The sequence below is a fragment of the Lepidothrix coronata genome, unplaced genomic scaffold (assembly GCF_001604755.1).
Source record: "Lepidothrix coronata isolate B3197 unplaced genomic scaffold, Lepidothrix_coronata-1.0 Scaffold56, whole genome shotgun sequence".
Classification (NCBI taxonomy): domain Eukaryota; kingdom Metazoa; phylum Chordata; class Aves; order Passeriformes; family Pipridae; genus Lepidothrix; species Lepidothrix coronata.
Genome location: NW_016690236.1, coordinates 769,458 through 792,722, shown reverse-complemented (window position 1 = coordinate 792,722; position 23,265 = coordinate 769,458). Strand labels below are relative to the sequence as shown.

The 23,265-nt window shown below is 38.9% G+C and overlaps 1 protein-coding gene across 4 annotated transcripts in view; it reads right to left on the bottom strand.

The window, feature by feature from the left end:
- CLCN3 (chloride voltage-gated channel 3) overlaps positions 1-23,265 on the bottom strand; it is a 73,143-nt gene that overhangs the window by 21,134 nt on the left and 28,744 nt on the right. For 2 of the 4 annotated variants that reach the window (XM_017816508.1, XM_017816510.1), the window contains exons 3-7: positions 8,911-9,068; positions 6,530-6,629; positions 2,340-2,527; positions 1,573-1,695; positions 58-264 (exon numbers count right to left, since the gene is read on the bottom strand). In XM_017816508.1, coding sequence (XP_017671997.1) covers positions 58-264; positions 1,573-1,695; positions 2,340-2,527; positions 6,530-6,629; positions 8,911-9,068 — 776 coding nt within the window. Of the gene's footprint in view, positions 1-57; positions 265-1,572; positions 1,696-2,339; positions 2,528-6,529; positions 6,630-8,910; positions 9,069-22,264; positions 22,426-23,265 lie in introns of those variants that run through there. The other 2 variants (XM_017816509.1, XM_017816511.1) reach the window with 2 other exon arrangements.

The window sequence follows — 23,265 nt, the reverse complement described above, 5'->3', positions numbered from 1 at the left end:
TCAGTGTAAATGCACAGATATTTAATACATTCTATAAATGCTTTTACAAAAATTTACCTCTCTTTTTTTAGCTTCATTTGTACTGTATTTTGGGAAGAGGTAGGAAAAAATATTCCCACAGCAGCAGGCCACATGTACCAAGGGACCCTCTTTTCCTAGACTCAAACCTGATGCGACAGCCAATACTAAAGTAATTGTTTTTATCATCAAAGTCCACTTCCCCAAGTAACCTCTGATGATGAAGCCACTCAAAATAGTTTTTATCTGGAAAAAAAATAATAATATGTTATTGCATTCTGCTTTCTCCAGAAAATAATTCTATTATCTTAGCTGCAGAACTTCAAAAACCAGCCTTTTCAAATGACTGACTTTATCACACTTTAGAACACATATTTTTCAGATTGCTACATTGAGTCTATCTGGTTGCCACAGGCTTTCCATTTGCAACTTACTCTAAAACACTGGACAATAACATACAACAATATTATCAATTACATTTAGTAGTAAATTAATTTGCAGCAGCTTCTAAGACTGTGTTCATTAGTTTATGATGTAAATACCAGCTGAAAGGCAGAAAACTTCCAAGGGAAAAATAAACCTGCAAAACCTATACCCAAGGTCATCTAGTATAGCAATATCCCATTTGCACCAATATTATACCTCCCTGTTTTCTCTTTATGTTTTACCATTATTACATAAAAATTAACAGTAGATTTCTTAACATAAAAATGGAAAAGATCAGCCTTTCTCCACCAGGAAAGATGTGCCACTTGCCTAAGATATTACTGCACTTAATGTCATATTATTAGCCTGGAAAATATGCCCGTATATAGGAAATAATATAGTTATCATAGGAAAGGACAACCTGTCCATAAATAGGATGTGCCTAGAAAACAAAGATAGCTAAATCTGGAAACCAATTTAGGATGAAATCTCTTCTGGAATAATGGCATAGGACTACTCCAGGCTTATTCAGAGGCAGGATTTGTCCTTCAACATCTACAAAACATATATATAAAGAAATATTTACAGAAAGACCGGAGAAGTGAGACTGACTGCAATTTATTTGACTTTGGGTTTTTTTCTGTGGATAGTAGCAGACAGCAATACCAACAGTGAGTTTTTGAGGGTACTACACATTTTACATTGTGACTGTGTTGATTTGTGCTAGTTAAGGGGACTAAAGCCACTGCAACAAAAGATTGATTGCTGTATCAAAGGACCCGTATTCTGTCAATGAATCGCTATTCTCTTACCTCCACAGGGAGGGTGAGGATTGGGGCAGGTTTGGAAATCACTCTTCAGCAGTATACTCTCTTAAGCTAAATGCTTTCTTAAACAGTGGTCCTGACAGGAGCATGCAGCAAAATCTACTAACTCAGGAGACTCTCTTAAATTTCAGGTATTTTTCCCAGAAAGAATTAACACAATTATATGTTTTCAATCTGAACACTTGTATTAATAGATTTCTTAGGCAGAGTGCTCCCTCTTCCTTCTCCCAACCCTGTAAGGCAGCAGTAATTTTCACATTAACATGAAACAGCTATAATATATGTTTTAGTTAGACCTCACCTCAGGTATCCCTGAGCCACAGGCATAGGGAGCAAATACCTTCACCAGAGAAACTGCTAGGAAGGCAAAGCTCAATGCCCAGAAAATGTACATTATGTAGTTCATTATGTATGAACCTGGACCCTAAAAGCAAAAACAAAAAGTCAGAAAATAAATTTGACATAGGAGCAAAATTACTACTTAAAATAATCCAGAACTACTCTTGCTGCAAGTACATTTACGTGCACATTTTGAAGCACGATAATTATTACCAGATCAGGAGAGAGAGTTTTGTTTGAAAAGTATAAAATGATGACATCAGCACAGACTGGGTTATACAAGGTATAAACTTCTAACATTTCATCTTAAAAATAAAAAATTAACATAGCACAGGTGTATTTTTAATAGCTATTAGCTGCTAAAATCTGCTGAATACTGAGTAAACCCTTATTTAAAAAAAAATGTAGTAGAAAAAATGAAGAATCTATTCTTAGTTATCAGAGAACACCACAAATGTAATTTTTATTTATTTTATGTACAGCTATGATCAGAAGTTCTCGTGTTATTAACAGTTCTATACTCTCATAACTTCCTTATACCTGTAACACTCCAAGCCCCCTTGCAGTTCATGAAATACACATTTACTATACTATAACCTATTAATCAAATCAAATGCTGAAAAACGGTGCAGACAGTGTGTTTAGAACCCTAAACTTAAGTTCATTATTTTTTTTCCATATTCACACAAATTGTTGAGCAAGACCATAAAAGAATGGGTATATACTCACTTCTGCTTGCCCAATTATTAGTTCTGCCCATGTTTTCCACTGCGGACATTTATCTCTCTCTTCAAATGTGGTCTCATTTGAACCCCAACAACATTGTTCATGGTTAAACCACAAAGCACTAAGGCAAATGCCTTCCTTTAAGTCAGTCATCCAGTCAGCAGCAATGTCAATTAGACCTGCCAATGCCCCTGTTGTAGAAGCAGTTTTGTATTAATGTTCTGGTAAATAGAAATAATACACAAGCTAAAATGAAGAAATGTGTTGGTGTTAATGGATGTAAATTGAGATTACAGAAAAGCTAATTAAATAGACATTTAATATATTACTGATGTCCAGGAATATATCTTGTCCTCAATACAGTAAGATTAGTATTTGCTGAAGAATCGAGTTCTTTGTATATTTCCCAAATTAAATGTCGGGTTTTTTCTTGCCTTTTTTTCCTTTGTTCTCTAACAGTCCGCTGAAACAAAGGAGTTAAGAGGACTATTACATTTCTGTGATGGGGCAGTTTATTTGGCACCAATCCTGCTGGAGACAGATGGGATTCACCTGTTTAAAAGGTGAAAAAGGATTCTAGCCTGTGAGTTGGCAGGCAGGGCTGATTGAAAGGGCTTTAAAATAGATTTGAAGGGGATAAGACCAGGCTCATTAGAGATGAGCCTGGGGGTGGCATGCCAGAGTTAGGGGTGAAATTGATAGTCCAGCTGAAGTGTGTGTACACTAATGCACGCAGTACGGGTAACAAACAGGAGGAGCTGGAAGCCATCGTGCAGCAGGAAAGCTATGATGTAGTTGCTATCAAAGAAATGTGGTGGGATGACTCACATAACTGGAGTGCTGCAATGGGTAGCTACCTGCTCTTCAGAAGAGATAGAAGAGCAAGGAGAGGCAGTGGGGTGGCCCTGTATATTAGGGAATTCTTCAACTGTATAGAGCTCAAGGATAGTGATAAGGCTGAGTGTCTGTGGGTAAGAAGCGGGGGGAGAAGGTTAACCAGTGGGAGTCTGTTACAGACCACCCAGCCAGGATGAAGAGGCAGATGAAGTATTCTGTAAGTGGCTGGCTGAGATTTCACAATCACTAGCCCTTGTTCTCCTGGGAGACTTTAACTTGCTGGATGTCTGCTAGAAAATCAACACAGCAGAGAGGAGGCAGTCTAGGAGGCTCCTGGAGTGTGTTAGCTGACATAGCTGGTAAGTGAGCCTAACACAGGCTGTGCCTCACTAGACCTGCTGTTTACAAACAGAGAAGGGCTGGCAGGAGAAGCAGTGGTCAGAGGCTGACTTGGGCACATTGGCAAAGAAATGACAGAATTTTCAATTCTTGGTGAAGTAAGGAAGGGGGTCAACAAAACCTCTACCTTGGACTTCTGGAGGGTGGACTTTGGCCTGTTCAGGACGCTGGCTTAGAAGGAATCCCTTGGGAAACAGACCTTAATAACAAAGGGGTCCAGAGAGACTGTACATTCTTCAAGAAGGAAATCTTAAAGACGCTGGAGCAGGCCATCCCTATGTCCTGAAAGACAAGCTAGTGGGGAAGAAGAGTGACCTGCCTGAACAGGGACCTTTCTCTGGAACTCAGGGGAAAATAGAGTTTATGACCTCTGGAAGAAGGAGGGTCAGGCAACCCAGAAAGAGTACAGAGATGTCATTAGGTCACATAGAAAGAAAATTAGAAAGGTGAAAGGTCAACTAGAACTCAATCTGGCCACTGCTGTAAAAGATAATAAAAGATATTTTTATAAAGACATTACCAACAAATGGAAGACCAAGGAAAGTCTCCCATTCTTTATTGGATGTGGGGGAAAAAACACTGTCGCCAAGAATGAAGAAAAGGCTGAGGTACTTAATGCCTTCTTTGCCTCAGTCTTCAAGAGAAAGACCAGTTATCCTCAGGGCAATCAGCCCCCTGAGCTGATAGATGGGGACAGGGAGCAGAATAGAATCCCCGCAATCCAGGAGGAGTAGTTGCCTGTTGTGCTACTTAGACACTCACAAGTCTATGGGACCAGAGAGGACTCACCCAAGAGTACTGAGGGAGCTGGTGGAAGAGCTTACCAAGCCACTCTCCATCATCGTAAGTCCTGTTTTACTGGGGAGGTCCCAGCCCATCTGTAAGAAGGGTTGGAAAGAGGATCCAGGGAACTACAGGCCTGTCAGCCTGCCCTCAGTGCCTGGAAAGGTTATGGAACAGATTATCTTGAGTGCGATCACAAAGCACAGTCAGGATAATCAGGGAATCAGGCCCAGCCAGCATGGATTTAGGAAACGCAGGTCCTGCCTGACCAACTTGACAAAGAGACCCACCTAGTGGATGAGAGGAAGTCTGTGGATGTAGTCTACCTGGAGTTCAGTAAAGCCTTTGATACTGTCTCCCACAGCATTGCCCAGAGAAGCTGGCAGCCCACGGCTTGGACAGGTGCTCCCTTTGATGGGTTAAAAACTGTCTGGATGGCTGGGCCCAGAGTGAATGGTGCTGCATCCACTTGGCAGTCAATCATTTGTGGGTGTTCTACAGGGCTCAGTACTGGGGCCAGTCCTGTTCCTGTTCAATATCTGCCGATGATCTGGACAAGGGCGCACTCTCAGAAAGTTGAGGGTAGGAGGGTTCTACAGAGGGATATGGACAGGATGGATCAGTGGGTCGAGGCCATTATGTAAGGTTCAACAAGGCCAAGTGCTGGGTCCTGCTCTTGGGTCACAACAACCCCTTGCAGCATTAAAGGCTTGTGGAAGAGCAGCTGGAGAGCTGCCTGGCAGAAAAGGACCTGGGGGTGTTGGTCAAAAGCTGCTGAACACAAGCCAGCAGTGTGCCCAGGTGGCCAAGAAGGCCAATGGCACCCTGGCTTTTCTGTAGGCCAGCTGGATCAAAGAGGTGTCTGTCCTGCTGTATTCAGCATAGGTGAGGCTATACCTTGAGAACTTTTTCCAGTCCTTGGGCCCCTCGTTACCAGAAAGACACTGAGATGCTGGAGAGAGTCCAGAGAAGGGCAACAAAGTTGGTGAATGGTCTAGAGAATAAGTCATATGAGGAGAGTCTGAGGGTGCTGGGGTTGTTTAGCCTGGAGAAGAGGAGGCTCAGAGGGGACCTCATCACTCTCTACAACTACTTGAAAGGAGGTTATAGCAAGGTGGGGGTCAGTCTCTTCTCACAGGCAACCAGTGACAGGACGAGAGGAAATGGTCTCAAACTGTGCCATGGGAGGTTCAGGATGGACATCAGGAAGGATTTCTTCACTGAAAGGGTTGTCAACCATTGGAATGGGCTATCCAGGGAAGTTGTAGAGTCATCATGCCTGAAAGTGTTCACAAAAGAACTGGACATGGCACTTTAGTGCTATGGTTTAGTTGATATGGTGGTGTTCAGTCAAAGGCTAGACTTAATCTTGCAGGTCTTTTCCAGTCTTAACGATTCTAAGATTTACGAATCCTGACAGAGCCTTTCCTTAAGAACCATGGTCAACTAAAGTCTGAGTCAAAAGCAGTATTTCAGTAGAACAAAATTTCAACCAAATTAATTAAAATACATAAACATAAGACCTCCTCATGACTGAACTCAAGGTTGCACCATTTAATATGTACTAGACACATAGGAAAGAAAGCAATGGAAATTGAAAAACCTAGTAAGGTTCAAGACCAGAACTTGCTTTGTTGCTCAGAAACATGGTAAAGCAATGTTAATATACATAGCAGCTAGGGGGGTGAAAACACAACACTGCACGTTCCCACCAAAATTATCAAAAGCAATTTCCAGTAATTATACACTCCTGGTTTGTGCATCTAGAAGTATATAAACATGCTACGGACTTCGCATATGTATTAATTTATATATGATTTGTGAAAGTGATTATGTATATATCTAAGCAGTAATTATACTGTTACCATGCCTTTTTAACAAGCACTTTTTAACAAGAACTCTAGAACTAATCCAATTTTCCCAGCATTTAATGTTAGATGTCTGTTTGAAATACTTTTTTTTGAAAAACTGGACAGAAAATCTGTGATTTTTCACAAACCCTCTCCTTAAAACACTGAAGCCTGTAAATTAAGATAGTCAACCTTTTCCTTCCTTCACAGAATTATGGTAGTAGCCTGAACAAGTTCTTAGCCAGGATGGTGGACAACAAAAGAAAAACACAGCAACTACACTTGCTGACAAATACAAGAAATAAATCAACTTTTTTCATTTACCTGATGCCAAACCAGTTAGCGTGACTACGAGCCATCCTGACCATGCATCGTACAAACTTTTTGTCATCTCCCATGCTGATTCTTTCTTCTTGCTGTTAATCTGCAAACAGAAATCATTATGTATACTTGTATGTGTTTCTCTAACATGAATAAGAGAAAACAATTAAGTATGACATATAAACCGCGTGATGAAGGCTGCAGGCAAATATGCCCTCTCTTTAAACGACAAGTGTTCTGCTTGTATTTAGTGCTTTACATAGATAAATCAGCTTAGTCATTCAGACATCAAACAGAGAAAAGTAAATTTGCTTAATTTAAAGAACTAAAACCCAGGAAATGCTTTATTAGATTAAGGGAAAAATTTCTATGACGCCTATCTAGAACATGTACTTGTAAAATTATTTCTCTCCTACATCTTAAATTATTTTTTGCTGAACCTCAAATAAACTATTAGCATACTACCAATAAGCTATTCCATAAGATTCGAATTCCTAAACTTCTACTTCAAATACAAACATCTTTAGACTAAAAACACATGACAGTAAGATGAAACAAAAAAAGTGATAACTATGCTGTAATACTTCTAGACAATTATTAGTAATAACACCTAAAGTTGTTGTACTGAAAAAACAGCTATTCTTATTTTAGCCTTATTTAATTTATGCACTTAGCTATAATTTGTGCATAACTAGTTTTATGATTGAACCTTCATTATGTAATTGCATTGTATTCTTATGGGTTTTTCATCTGGTAAAAGAAGAAAGTATGTGCAGCAAACAGTAAAACAAAACCAAACCAAGCCATCACAAACCAACCAATCAAAAACAAGCCAAGAAAACACAATACTAGACAAGGAAATCTTGAAAACAATATCGCCCCCTTCTCTTTACATGTTTGATTACATGGTCAGTCAGTCTCCTGTCATTCAGGGTATATTTCCCAGTAGTTCTGTGACTATGAACTCTGAACTGTCTTGTCTGACTCTTCTGGTCTACTAAAATGAGTAACAGCTGTGAGACTTCACTCTAGATTATCTATTTACAGGTGTGGTCTGACTTGCCAGGATTTGGTCAGGCCCAGCATTCTACCCAATGGCATATCCACTAGACATTAACCTACACATCTACAGTCTAAAATGGCACTGTGTTAATCACTGCTTAGACATCAAATTATGAAATGAAGTATTACATGGAAACACCTTCTTACTTTTCATGAAAAGCATTCAAACAAGGTATGTGTTCTTAGATCAATCGTCCAAGGATCTCTTTTCCTTGAAAAAGCACTAGATAGTGCAATTATGGATATTTTGTTTTTTAAACTAGTGTAAGACTGGAGGTTTTTTTACCATGTCAAAGTAAATCAGCATACACATCCTACACTTCCTTCCACAGTATTAAAAATGATGTTTCCAAAGAAAGCAGAATAATGCTATAGTTTTGGATGTGAAGGAACCTCTCCCCAATCCCTCCATAAAATTACAATTAATTTTTAACTATTAATTTTGTTCAGTGAAAAATATTTAGGAGAAATCACATTTCCAAATCTGTTCTGTTTTTAAGGTTAATTAAAGTAAGCATTCCAAAAGTTTGGAGGTAAGACTCTAATTAGCTTATTTCCTCTTAAAATGCTATTAAACAAATTTACTACATGAATGACAGTATCTGGCATGTTATTGACTAATACAACTTCAGTCTGTTGCATGAAAGAACTCCTTGTAGAGTACACTGATAAAGATGAACAGCTTGAACTTTGAAGATCCTCAGAAGAAATCACTAAAGAGGAGAAAAGCAGGTCGTGTGATAGGAGAGAGGATAGTTAACGTACATATTGAGACTACTTTTTTGTTAAACATATATATGCTGATATAAGTGGTTAAGAGACGAGAATTTCCACTTTCCATAATTCAAACAACCACAGCAATACATATATATATATATACATATGCACACACACACACACATATATATATACATAGCAGTAGCACAGATACACTTGTGTCAATATAAAAGCAATATACATCATTCTTCACTTCTCTGTATTAGTACCACCATAAGCACTATTACAAATACATCTACACTGGAAAATAGCCTTAAATGCACTGGTATGCAAAAAAAGCAGTACTGTGAAAATGGTATTTGGGTGACTGAGACCTATTCCCACTCTATTAAATTACTGTTTCCTTTCCAAGTTAGAATACTGTTGCAAGACTGCAGGCATCAACAGAGCAGTGCTTTTTAAACAGTATTCAAGTAGTTCTAGCTGATACAATTATGAACAAATTTGAAGTACATGTATATATTTGTATATGTTGCTAGATCAGACCTTAATTCCAATATCTAACCAAAAAATATTTTCCAAATACTGTTATTTATGTCAAGTACCCGTCTATGCCTTTCTCTGTCTTTGCACTTCTCTCGAACCCAGTCAATGGTATGGAAGTCATCGTATGTCCCTACTCCGGGAATTGGCTCATCCAGAAGATCCAGTAAATGTGTTGAACTGTTGATATTTCCTCCATTTGTCATTGTATAATGAGTTCCTGTAGCAGATAAAAATAGGAATAAATTAAATTTGTAATAAATGAAGCATTCAAACTCTGTTCATAACACTTTGACATACAAAATTTCTGAACAAGTAATTAAGACACTTTCCATAATATGCATATTCTATTGTCATTTAGGTCTCTCAGTGTTGCTTGTGACCTCTTTTCCCTGTCACTCAGCTGTAGGTTGACTTTGCATACTAGTGACTTTGTGTTTCCATTGGTTAAAATAGGAACGTACTAGTCAAATTGTTGTTCTGTTTTGTGTGCACACTCCAGAAAAACTTCAATAGAACAAAGTGGAAAAAATCAGCGGCTTCGACACACATTTAACTTGGAGTTTATTTCAGTTTATGAACTACCAGAAGAAAATCTGATTGTATGAAAACAAAACCAGAATGATTAGACAGAAAGTTCACAGCATCTTCATAAGTTGTCAGTTATTTTCATATATACATTCTATTGATTACCAATCTCTTCTGAATCTTTAAACCAAACCTAAAATACATTATTAACAGACTATCAGTGCAGCTAAAAAGTAACAGAAAGCCAAACAAATACTTATATTTTATTTTCATTTATTTATTCAAGGTAAATCACAGAACAGCCCTCAGCCATGAAAAATTGGAAATACTGTATGAAAAAAATGTCTTCTGCTAATTTGTCATCACTAGCAAGTTCCTTCAGAAGCATCTCACAGAGCAACAGCCCCAACATATTTCTTTCAGTGATCAGAATAAGAAGTGCAGGAGGAGCACTGAGAATTTTTCTCTCTTCAAAAGTGATAAAAAGATTTATTTTTTAAAGCCTTCAAATGTCATAAATTCTGTAGTACATTGGTTTGAGGGGGGTTTTTTGGAGTTTCTGTGCTGTATTTACAGCATAATCTTCTGCTGGACAGCTGCCTAAATATAACATGGACACCATCTGCCCACCCAACACAAACTTCTTTTGCAAAGTTATTGCTACAAACAGAACATTGATAATGAAGTTAAGACAATGATTTAAGGAGTGATTATTCTCACTTGTTTAACTAAGAACAAGACAATTTGCCCAGTATATGCTGCAACACAATAATCTCTATTCATAAAGATGTAGGGCCAAGGTGACCAAGACTTCTGATCAGTTCAGACAGACACCAGAACTCATGTCACTGGATTCACACTGGGATGGCTTGGCAGGTGGGGTTTTTTTTGGAGCTAGGTTTTCTTGGTTATTTGTTTGTTCAGTTTTGGGTTTTTTTTCCAATTCCAGGCTTCTTTAATTCAGCTTCTTGGTGTTGTCAGCAGAAGTTTCAGAAGGTTTTGACTTACCAAAAAAATAACATAAGCTAAAAAAAGACCTACCTGTAAACTCTCAAATGCTTCAAATGCTGCGTTCACTGCCCCAGCTCTCACCAACAACTCACAATTAGATTTATACATAGGTAAAATGTGCCTTTTTCCTTTACATTTGTGAATTCTAAGACCTAGCAGAAGCAGTGTGACACCCGATATTACACTCTGACCCAGAGGTGTGCCTCAGTCATCTATTGCTTCAGAGGCCTTGTCTATGTGTACTATATATCACAGTGTTTATTTGGACATTTCCTTAGTGGTGAAAGACAACATAGAAGAAAGTAATACAAAAATCATATTAAGACAAAATGCAATCGATAACTTTCAAGATACACAAACTACCATTCAGTACAAATTCTATAAGGATTAAAAGAAAAGTACATAAGACAGTGTAAATGTAGGAAACAGCTCCCCAACAACACCAATACCATTCGCTCATGCGAGCCTGGCTGCCGTCTTACTTAGCTTCATACTTTTTTCTCCAGTCTATGCCATATTAATTTTTCCCTCATCTATTTCCCATAGTTAAGCCCTGTAAATCCCTTCCCAGAGCTGCTGTTAGTCTCTCCTAAGGCAGATGTAAAGAAGCATTACCTATGCTTCCATTAATAAAAGGCTAAGAACAACAACAACAAATTAAATCAGATTTGCTAATAGATTTGCTAAGGGATTAAATTCTCTTGACATTTCTAATTCTCATAACTAGAAAGGCAGTGTTAGATACATGTCTGGCTAGCTGAAAGGGCAAGCTGACCTTGTGGAAGAGGTAGTAACAAAATTCACATTGTAACAATTAGTTTAGCTTTCAAAATTAAGATAGTAACAGAATATATAATGAAAATATTATTTTTACATGAAATTAACTTCCATTGCAAAGCAAGGGACATAAATTAAATTCAGCCACAGTTTATTATTAAACTTCTACAAAGTTACAATGTGATCATGCACTTTCCTAAACCTGAGTGAGTAGGGTAGGACAAAAACTTGTCTTTGCCCTGGGGAAGTTGGCTTTATGCCCTGCTATATATGAAGCAATAACAAACTATAAGGAGCATGCAATTCTACGCAAGGCAAAGGTGAGTTGAGAATTATAAGTGTATCACAAACAGTAACAGATTATTTTATGCATATCACAAGGTACTGAATTGGAATTCTCTACAAGGGAAACCATCAGAGATGGCATCATATTCACTGCCCCAGACGCAAAGCAGAACTTAGAGTAGACTACAAAGAATAGTCATTGCCCTAGATACAGCAAAAATCCCATTGAAACTGTCAGGTTCCTACTTTGCCAACATCTGCTGGCACACCAAATACTGGAACATAAGTGATTATTGTATAATGAGAAAGAGACACACAACATGATGTGAAGCTGAAGAGCAGGTTTTGTTGAATACAGAGCTGCTATGAACACCTGATGCAACTGAACAGCTATAATCCTGTACCAAGTGAGAAACATGCAGCAGTGAGCACCTGGTAGAAAGGCATCCCTAGAGAGCACCAAGAAGAGGACAACTTTTCAAAATCTGATGCTCTGTATCTAACATACGTAAGTCTGACAGCAACGAAAACATTTTCCAGCCAACATTATGATCTGTGTAGCACACAACTATTCTAAGGGAGATTTTAGAGAAATCAACACTCGACGTATTTCCAAATTTATCAATACTCAAAACATTTCCAAACTTTCACTTCCCTTTCTACTCTTCCTTCTATAGATTTCACACAGCAAGATGCTCCTTCTACCTATGAAAATAATGACTCTCATCAGCATAAACACACAAATTCTCATAATTTACTCTCAGTTTCAAAGTGTCATTAAATTTATTTTCAACTTAATTTTGTTAAAGCCCTTACCATAATATAGATATTTCATCACAACATTCTAACCATCAGGCAGGAAATCATCATTACACAGATAAATTGTTGCACTTAGCAAATATTCAGATAGTATTTCCCCTTCCTTCTTCCCCCTTTTTCCCCCATCCTCAAGTTTCAAGATTCTTTCTCAGGCTACATGCTTTTCATCAACACAGAAGCAGTTTTAGTCTTAAAAACCAGAACAAGCACTTAGCCCAAGAAACAGGCACAGCTTCTAGCTATGATAAGAAAACACCTCCATTTTCCATACGTAGACACCTAAGCCATTCTGTAGCCACAAAGAAAGTAAAGCCTTTCTGTTATATATGAGTTTACTTATGTTTTTATGAGACTGTGATACTAATGATAAAAGTGGCATGCAGAAATTTTATTATTACTGCTATTCTAAACTAACCTGTGTTACTACAGGGAGGGAAACAGTAATATACTGATCCTCTCAGAGGCTCGGTATGACTCATAGGAACCCCTATAATTCAAACACAATCTTTCCATACTTTGCAAAAATAAGGCAGCTGTCATCCCTTTATTAGCACACTCTTCTCCAATATCATCTTTAATAATCACAGAATGGTTTGCATTGGAAGGGACCTTAAAGATCATCTAGTTCATAGGCAGGGACACCTTCCACTAAACCAGGTTGCTCAGAGCCCCCTCCAGTCTGATCTTTAACACTTTCAGGGATGGAGCATCCACAACTTCTCTGGGCAACCTATTCCAGTGCCTCACGACCCTCACAGTAAAGGATTTCTTCTAATATTCAATCTAAACCTATTCTCTTCAGTTTAAAGCCATTCCCACTTGTCCTGTCACTATGTGCTTTTGTAAAAAGTCCCTCTCCATTAGGTACTGGAAGGCTGTAATTAGGTCACCCCTAAGCTATCTCTTCCAGGCTGAACAAACCCAATTCTCTCAGCCTTTCCTCATAGGAAAGGTGCTCCTCCATCCCTCTAATTGTCTTGGTGGCCCTCCTCTGCACTCACTCCAACAGGTCGATGTCCCCCCTGTGCTGGGGACCCCAGAGCTGGATGCAGTTCTACAGGTGGGGTCACACAAGAACAGAGTAGAGAGGCAGAATCCCCTCCCTCACCCTTCTGGCCACACTGCTCTTGATGCAGCCCAGGATACAGTTGGCTTTCTGAGCTGTAAGCACACATTGCCAAGTCATGTCCAGCGTCTCGTCCGTTCATCCCCCCAGCCTGGATTGATACTGGGGATTGCCCTGACCCAGGTGCAGCACCTGTCACTTGGCCTTGTGAAACTTCATGGGACTCCCATGGGTCTACTTCTCGAGCTTGTCCAGGTCCCTCTGGATGGCATCCCATCCTTCAGGTGTGTCAACCACACCACTCAGCTTGGTGTCATCTGCAAATTTGCTGTGGGTGCACTCAATCCCTTGGTCTATGTCATTAAATAATATATTAAATAACACTGATCCCAGTAGGGAACCCTGAGAGACACCACTTGTCATTAATGTCCATCAGGACTCTGAGCCATTGATCACTACCCTCTCTATGCGACGGTCCATCCAATTTCTTATCCATCTAATACTCTATTCATCAAATCCATCTCTCTCCAATTTGGAAAGAAGGATGTTGGAGGGGAGCATGTCAAAGGCTTTACAGAAATTCGGATAAATGACATCTGTAGCCCTTCCCTTGTCCACTATTGTGAGTCACTCCATCATAGAAGGTCACTAGGTTGGTCAGGCAGGACTTGCCCTTGGTGAAGCTGTGCTGCCTGTCTCAAATCTCAACACATAACTAGTGAGCTGCTGCAATCACAGACTGCAAGCTTGCAGACAGTAAGCTTCTAGACAATAAAAGCAACATGCTTTTTCAGGAAAAAGAAACTCTTTAGGGGGATTCCATCACTGTAGGTCTTGCTTGAACTACCTTCTAGGAAGGCAGCTGACTTTTGTTATCCTTCCACTCACGTAACTCCAAGTTTCCAGTACAATCCCTTCTCACCAATCAGCTTTGGTAATGTTGAAGAACTGCTTCAAAAAAAGTTGTTAAAAAAAAAAGTCAATAAAAAACCTAATAAAGAATATTGTATCATGTTGAAAGAAAAAACTGTAATAAGCATTAAGGTTAAGAATAAAACACTGTACTTTGGGACACCTGAATCAGAATGAGGTACAGCAAAACCAAAAATGCTACATGAACAAAACTGGAATAAGAGAAGTAGATCCCAACACCATAACAAGGCTCTTATCTCTGAAGAAATAAAGTGTTTTTTCTTTCTTTTTATTTTAATGAGAATGTAAAAAATACAATCCAAAAATCAGTTGAGAAGACACCATTCCTGACAGAAAAAAAAGCAGTCCTTACCATATCGCTCTCTTACATTCCATTTGAACATGAAGTTATACTGAATGGCAGTTGGGTCCCAACACTGATCCAACCTCCTGCTTTGCCTAGCTAGTTCCTCCTGATGGAACCAGTAGGGACAAAGAAATTACAGAACTAATATTTTGCTATATTCACACAAGTTGTTTTATACCTTACAGACTTCTCCTTGCCTTATGTCCCTCACTGAGGCAAGGAATATCTCTTCTTTTATATTTTATATATGTGCCTTATACAAGCAGTATTCAATCTTGATTGATGTTGGAACTATGATAAACATGACAAAAAGCTGATTTATGTAGATTACACACAGCATTCTTCAGTGCCATGCACAGCATTTTTAAAGGCTGCTTCATCTCCTGTAGCATTGATCCCATGCTCGTCCTTTGGCAACTCAGTAGATTTCTTTCAAATTTGAAAGTAACCCTGGGCAACACGCAGATGATGAAAGGCATGTTTTAAAAAAAAAAAGAAACTGTTAAGTTTATAGCTAATTATTTCACACAAGAAAGCAATTTTGCAACATACACAATGCTCCTGTTTAACAACCTCCCTAACTCTTTCTCTGTAGGCAGTGTTCCTTCTTTCTCACAAAAATAATGAGAAGAGAAACATGAAGATTTAAGACAAATGCTGCATCCTGGGTACTCAAATGGTGCATGATAGATTTTTATGTGCTTCTCCACCATGTGACTAACTGAACAGTTACCCAGTATCACTTAGAGAACAAATCCTCACAGCTACAGCCTCACTACAGAATAAGGCACAGAATTGAGACATGAACAGGCTCTCAGGAGACAGTTAGCAGAGTTAACAAAGAACCGTAATTTTATGATAAAGTTTAAGACCCCTTCGATATGCTACACAGCACATGATACACATCTTCTGAATGCACATCACAAAATACACAAGTCTTAAACTGAGCAGGTATCACCATGACACCATTTTAAGAAATGAGATATATCTCTCATAATTAATTACACAGTTAGATTGAGCTGATCTAATTGACTGCTGCCAAACAAATAGGAGATGTCGATACCCCTGTTTCTCCCTCCCATTCTTGATCACACAATCCCACTCTCACCCTTGGATCAGCTTTGTCACCCTTGGATCGGACTGCACAGTAAATCAAGCCAACATGCTAATCCAACTAAGCAGACAAAACTAACAACAACAAAAAAATCTGCTACTATACAGAACTGGAATCAAGCTTCTGTGCTGTCAGAGAAGAAACAGAGTCAGTGCAAGAGCGCAAACTGAGAGAAGAAATAGCGAACAACAAGTAAATTCACGCCCTTCCACAGCAACAAACTGTCAGACTAGTTATACCGAAATACATAAACGCACCCTTGGGGTCTTATTAGATTTTAATTATATCTTTCTGCTGGAAAAAAAAAAATCAAAACTTCCATATAAATATTAATGTCCAGACACTATACAGTAAGTGCTCAGAGAACTGAAAACTCCCAAAGGTTTAGAAACATTCTAGAATTGTGAAGACAACAGATAAACAATGTCACTACTGGTTTCAATAGCAAAGCAATAAAAGGACCCAATTTCTCAAAGGTATTTCTCTACAAGCTATGCAATTACTAACTCCTACAGCAAGAATGCACTAGGTTTGCTGCTGCTCACAAATCTCTTTTTCTAGATAGAGCACAAGCACCCAGCATTCCCCTCAGCCACTGTCCTTCTGGCTGACAGCAGTGCAACATGTCTCATTTGGGCCATTCCCAGCAGTGTGAAAGGAGGAGGAAAAAAAATAAATGCACCTCTGTGAGTGAAAATGAAGCTAATCAGTTTACCCTGAAGGTTGGAATAAGCTCCCCCTGACACGACCATCCAAATCTGCTGAGTGTTAAAATCAGCAGGGGCTGTAGCTTTCCGGAGGCCAGATACTAATCCAAGGCTTTGCTTCACCCGTGTGTCCTTGGGTATTAGGTGGCAAGGGGAATGGAGGCAGGCAAGCACCCTGCATGCAATGCACTCCACAGGGATCACTCACTCTTGTAACAAAGAAGATTTGTATACATAACGTATGTGTTAGTGCCTCAGCTTCTTTCTGTCTCCATATTCAGACCTCAGAATATGAGGCTTTCAATTAAAAAGACAAGAAAATTTTAAATTTGTCTGTAACCACTCAAAAAGAGTAATTAAGCACTATTTTCTTTTCCTAACTACAAGTAATTTTTAATTTTCAGAATCAGAAGCACAGCACACGATGCCAGAGTGCTATCATGCACTACTGTTGATGATTAATGATGTTGAAGTCTTTGCAATCAAGTAATACATTCCCCTTTTTGTGCAACTACGAATTTTCAGCCTGTCTCTTCAGTCGGCTCTTCTAAACTGCATCAAAGGCTTACAAGCACAAATTGATCTCTGCATTACAATAAAAATGCGTTAAAAAATCAACACAACTATATATATACACAAACTGGAAAAAAAATTACCTGGAAAAAAACGCTATGTGGGAAATAGGAAGACTCAGAACAAGTTTTGAAGAACAAGGAAAAGAAATAAAATGCTTTACCAAAGTACTGCATGATAGTCCCTTCCATTTCTTCTGCCCCCGGACAGATCTGGGTTTAAAAATAACCTTTAATAAAGCAGGAGTTAAATGAAAGTTCAATAGTAGCACCGCTGAGTTAAACCAAGACTTCTGAAGATTTGTGTCCACCACAAATTGTCAGGAAGGGTGGAGGAAAAAAAACCCCACTTTGGCTTTTTACATTAGGTGGAAGAAACATTTCTGATTCTATGATGCAACACAAAAAAAAAAAGATTTTATTGTTACAGATTTATTTTCTTCTAGTCTTAAAGGCAGAATGGACTATATTTAGTTATGAATGTAAGGAATAGTGACTTCAGATATGTAAGTGAAGAGTTATGGAGATCCTCCCACTACTAAGTTTACAACTTATATTTAAGATGAACAGTGAGGGAGGAGATGAGAACAATAAAAGGTATAAAAATATATAAAGTTAGATAGAGCAAACATTACAAAAGGGAAGTTATCTACAATCTAACAGTGACCAAGGCCATAAAAGTCAGAACAACAAAAATTTAGATAATCAGATTTCTAAGCGCTGCTGCTGCATGTACATAAGAACAACTTACTTATATGTTGTTTTGGAGGGCAAAGACAGAATGCAACAAAAATAACAATTCTGCTAATATGATTATCCCAATTAGATGCCATTCAGGCCCAGGGAGAGCATAATCTTGGCCCCTTCATTAGGTTTCTAGTATCTCAGATAAAAGTACATAAAAAATTATTTCCAAAATTGAGAAACATATGCTTAACAGTGAACCTTACCAGTCATATAGCACATGTAGACAGACAAACTGTAATTACCTACAGTGAACTGTAGTTATATCTTACGGTACTTTATGTTAATCACCAAAGTTAAATATGCTAAACTCATAACTGAAAATCCTTATCCCCTTTATATCCTAGGAACCTTAAAACAAAGCACAGCAGAAATTCAGTGGCATAACCACGTCAAGTTTCTCCAAGTATTGCTTTTTCTCAAAGTACTCAAAGTTAGAGATTGATAATAATCTTGACATTTTCTGTCAGGAACATATTAATTAGTCTAAAAATTAATTTTTTTACTCTTCCTCTGCTAGCAATAAAATTTCAGAGTTAAACTCCAGCTCTGAGCATGTGTACACAATTTTCACAGCCATTTACTTCAAAGGTCAGGCTGATAACTTCAGTCTCTAATGGTTTTTGATTAACTACGAATTCTTAAATATAACAGGCCCTTAAGGAGAAATGCAGCCTAAACCACAAAAGTACAACTTTTATCACTTAGAGGATCTGAACTGGCTCAGTATGCATCTGACTCAAACTCCTCCTGGGATATTATTAAATAGCCTCTGCCCCACAGCTTACAGTAACAGGTGAGGCTGTGAGTGGTTGAGAGGTTTCCCCAATGTTACTGTTATTAGTATAGTTGTGAGTTATTTTGCCTCTCAAAAAAATTAGGTTTACTAAAACTAAGTCAGCAGTAAATCTGGCATGCTCTATATACATAATTTTCACATCTCCAGGTTAACTCAATCACAGGTTATTAGTGGAATAAAATTTCATTAATTTTGCTTGAGGACTTCCAAAATATTAAATCTGAGATGTGTTTATGTATATGTAAAAAATAAAAGGGAGCTAGCAAAGCTTGTGCTTGCTGAAGATCAAATTTTGCTGCTGGGTAGCCTGGCCACTATACATGTGCTACTGTTTCTCAGATTTGAATTTTTTAAGAGTGCTAAAATAAATGCTTATTTAAGAATAAAAAAAAAGGCGGGGGGAGGGCAGGTCAAAGAGTGTGAGCTTGTACATGAATGGCTGGAAGACAAACAAAATACTGATAATTTGGAACTTTCAAAAGGGTCCATCTAGCAAAAATGATGCAAAAATAAATCCAAGGGCAACACAAGTAATTTATTTACACAACATATATTCCAGCATATGGTTTATTATATGAAAAATTCTTATCCAAAAGTGTACATATCAGTTACTTAGGATATATGCAATCCTAAATCAGAACTTTTACACCCTTTCTCAGAAGCAGTAGTTTTAACTCTTTTAGTTAGTAGAGAAAAGAGTAGAAGGGAACTGTGTTCCTGAAGTTTTATTTCACTCTATCAGGAAGGATAAGTAGGTCTGGAATTATGCATTTAGTATCACACAAAGAGAAGTCTAAGGACAGCACAAGTTAAAGGAACTCCTGGTAAGAAGTATTCAGTAATATCTGCGGTTTTTTTAAAAGGGATGATAATGAGTAATCAACATAAAAGATAAACACAATTAATAAATGCATATTTTTATATCTTTCTGTTTGATGTTTCACAGTGTATTCGCACTGAAAAAAAAATCTTCTTAATACAAGCCAATGGATCAAGCCTTTAATAATAATGTACTTTGTATGTCATCTCACTGCACATTAGTAAAGGCCGTTAATTAAACCTCAAAGACCCCTAATGATTTAAACAGTCATTTCATAATTGCTGAGGTACAGCTACTTTGGGTGAGCCACTGCAGTCAATTAGTGCAACAAACGCTTTGATGTTACAAAGCAGTTTTGCATGATGTGAACATTACTCTGCAGGACAGAAGAGTTGTCAGCATGTGAATAAAGAATTCCACAGGCTTTAACAGTTAAGTTGTTTTTTTTTTTCAGAATCCTTTTATTCATGTTCTCTGAGCTTGTTATTACAATGCTCTGAAATCTCCATGAGAGGAAAAAAATTCTTGATAGTATCCATTTTCAGACACATAAAATAATGTCAAGAATTTACTTTCCATTTCTGGTTTTGTCTGCTAGCATTTTAAGCCTTACTTTGATAGCTAAATCACAATAACAGATTTTTGTGGTATTGTAAATCAGCAGGAAATGCCCACAAAATTTTGATTAAATTTATGGAACAAACTGGTCTGGAGATCAGTATTTTTATGAGACATATGCACTTGACAAATTCAGATCTTCAAGAGATTATGGGAACACTGTTTGAGTTTTGTTGTTGTTTGGTTGTTTGTTTTTTTTTTTAATCTAAACTCACTATAGCAAGCCTGAGAAGCACCAGTAACACTTGTTTTGAAATATAGTATTAAAATACGGGAAGTACAAGCCCTAATGGAATTCAGTAAAACTGCAAAAATGACAAGTCACAACTGGGAACTGTCTTGTTGGCTCCCAGCAGTGTCACCACACTGGAACTACCTAATTGAACCTTCCACTGTTTTTATTACAGTATTTGTAAACTTTATGTTTAACAGCAATACTCCAGTGCGCCAGGCACCATTTTAAAAATCAACTAAAACCTGTTAATTTCCAGGAATATACACCTGATCACATTTCAATGTCTAACTGTAACATGTTAGGGCTGTTTTTCAGTTTTCATATTTAAATCTGTCTACAAATCTAAACTCACAGAATGGAACTGAGGTTGGAAGGGATCTCTGGAGCTCGTCTTGTCCAAGGCCACTGCTAAAGCAGGGCCACCTACAGCTGCTTTCCCAGGACCAAGTCCACAGGGCTTTATACTATCTCTGAGGAAGATTTCACAACCTCTCTGGTCGACCTGTTACAGTGCTCAGTCAACCTCGCAGAAAAAAAACCTGTTTCCTGATGTTCAGAGGGCACCTCCCATGTTCAGTCTGTGCCATTGCCTCTGGTTCTGTCACTGGGCAACACTGAGAAGTGCCTGTCTCTGCCTTCTTTGTGCCTTCCCTTCAGGTATTTATACACAACATCGATAAGACCCCCAATTTACGTTTTGCAAATGTTCTAAGAAAACAGCACCCTCTAAAATCTGACTTAGAGAACTGCCCAGCACTTACTAAATAATAATGATCTGGGCAGCATAAAAATTGCTTGTCTGAAATAAACTGTATTGGAACTTCTTGATTTTTTTAAGGTATCCTGAAATACATTATAAGAATTGTAAAAAGACAACAAATAACCTTCTATGTAAACTACTAGAAAACAGATAAAATGTTAAAAGAACATAAATTGTGAACTAATTTATTTATAGAAATAAGAGTTTGCAAGGACAGGTGAAATAATAAGGTAACATGGAGAAAAAATAATTTTATGTAAATCCTATCTTTATTCTCAGCCTACATCCTCTCTAATACCTTCACTAACAGTTATAAATGTTGATAACTTTCTAATTTTAGATTGGCCAATTCTAACAGAAGTAAGAATTCACCACATTCACTGTTTTAAACACCACACTGTAACCATCAAATCCAGCCAACAAAAAACGTACTCTCAGAATTTGAAGGCATAACTTTTATTCCTACTACAGCTTCTCTCAGTACAAAACCAAATCTTTATAGAATGTATTCTCCTTTAAGTTACTAGTAAAAAACAAAAAGCAAGCTCAAAAGAGGATTCCCCCCACCCCACCCTCCTGTGAACACTGGTAACACTGTTTTCTTTCTAAATCTGCTTCCTTGTAAGCAACAGTGTAAAGAACCTACTGCAAAGTACCAGTTCCGTAAGAGCTGATCAATATTTGCTGAGCTGACACATTACCATTGCAGAGCTTTCCCTTCACGTATCAAAGCCGGCAACAAAGAGCCAAGTCTAAAAGCACGTACAGAAACTTCAAAGCCAGACAAACACTGTTCCCATTCAAGTTAGTGAAAAGCAAGATATGAAAATAGCCTATTTAATAACTTGCTAATTTGGTCACAGTTAGTGACAAACACAGTTTTGGGACTTTTTTTGTTGTTGTTGTTGTAGGTTTGGTTTTGGTTTTGTTTGTTTTTTCTTTTCTTTTTTTTTTTGGTGCACGAGATGGTTTTATTGATTAAAAAAAAAAAAAAGAACAAACAAAAACAAAACGAGAGAGAGCGAAAGGCAAGCCTGCCACACATCGAAGATGGAGTCACACGGCGATGAGATGTGAAGCAGGACTGATTTGCCCGCAGAGAAAACAATCCCTGACAGCACAGGAACCAGCCAGAACTGAATTCTCCTCCGACAAAAGGCTTCGGGCTGGCGAAACAAAGCAGCGCGGTAATTAACAAGCCTTTACGCCGCTGCTTTACACCCGAGCAGCAGTCCCGCACGTAGATATGCAAACAAGTAACCCAAACGGCAAGCCGGCGTACCTCGTTTATGCAACTCCCGGAGCGGAATGCCGTCTCCTCCCCCTCCATCGTAGGGCAGATAGGGATCGGAAGAGACATCCATGGACGCGACGAACGCGGGGCCCGCCTGCCGGCTCAGGAGGGCCGCGGCATCGCTCACGCCAGGGCGGCCGCGGGGGCCGCTGCCATGTTGGCGCGGGCCCGGCCTGCGCCGCCGCCGTGGCTCTGCAGCGCTCGCTGATGTCAGCGCGGGGCGGCCGCGGCCCCGCCAGCGCCACCTGCGCTCCCGCCCCGCCAGCGGGGGCGGGCTCCGGCCGCACGGGAAAGGGATGCCTCGCCCCGAACGCCTGCCAGGAAGAGGGGGGAAAGCGCCCGTTTGGAACTCATGGGAGAGGCTCCCGCCGGGTGCGCGAGGTCCCAGCCCCGTCCCAGACAAAAGGGCGCTCGCACAGGTGAACCCGCCACCTCATCAACAGGTGCACGGTGGGGTTCCCGCTCAGCTCAGAAGCAAACCTGCCACAAAAGAGAGCTGCCCTTATTTCGGGCACCTTCTGGGGCCACGCCTGCACAGGCTTGTTAAACATCTATAGCTGCATTTTACCTGGAAGGCAAGATTCATGTATTGCTAATGGCGGGGGGGACGCCTGTCTCCAGGCATTTTATTTACTCGTTTCAAATATCAAAACTATTACCACCGAGGAAGAGCAATGTAACCTACTGAAAGCCAACCCCTCTGCTCCACAGGGTTAGCTCAACTCACTTTCACCAACATCCCCCCATTCACGTAGAACTTTCAATCCTACAGCAGTGGCTGACGGATTTGAACACATGTAATCAAAAACACTAAAACAATAATTTAATTACGTATCTAACCAAAATGGTCTGGTGCTCCAATTTGATTTTTTTTTTGTGATGATTAGGTTGGTATTACAACTGTGTAACATCTATATATATATATGGCCAGTCTTCGCGAGTGAAGATTTGGGAAAGGTCATTAACCCTTCAAGCCTGCGCAGTGGATT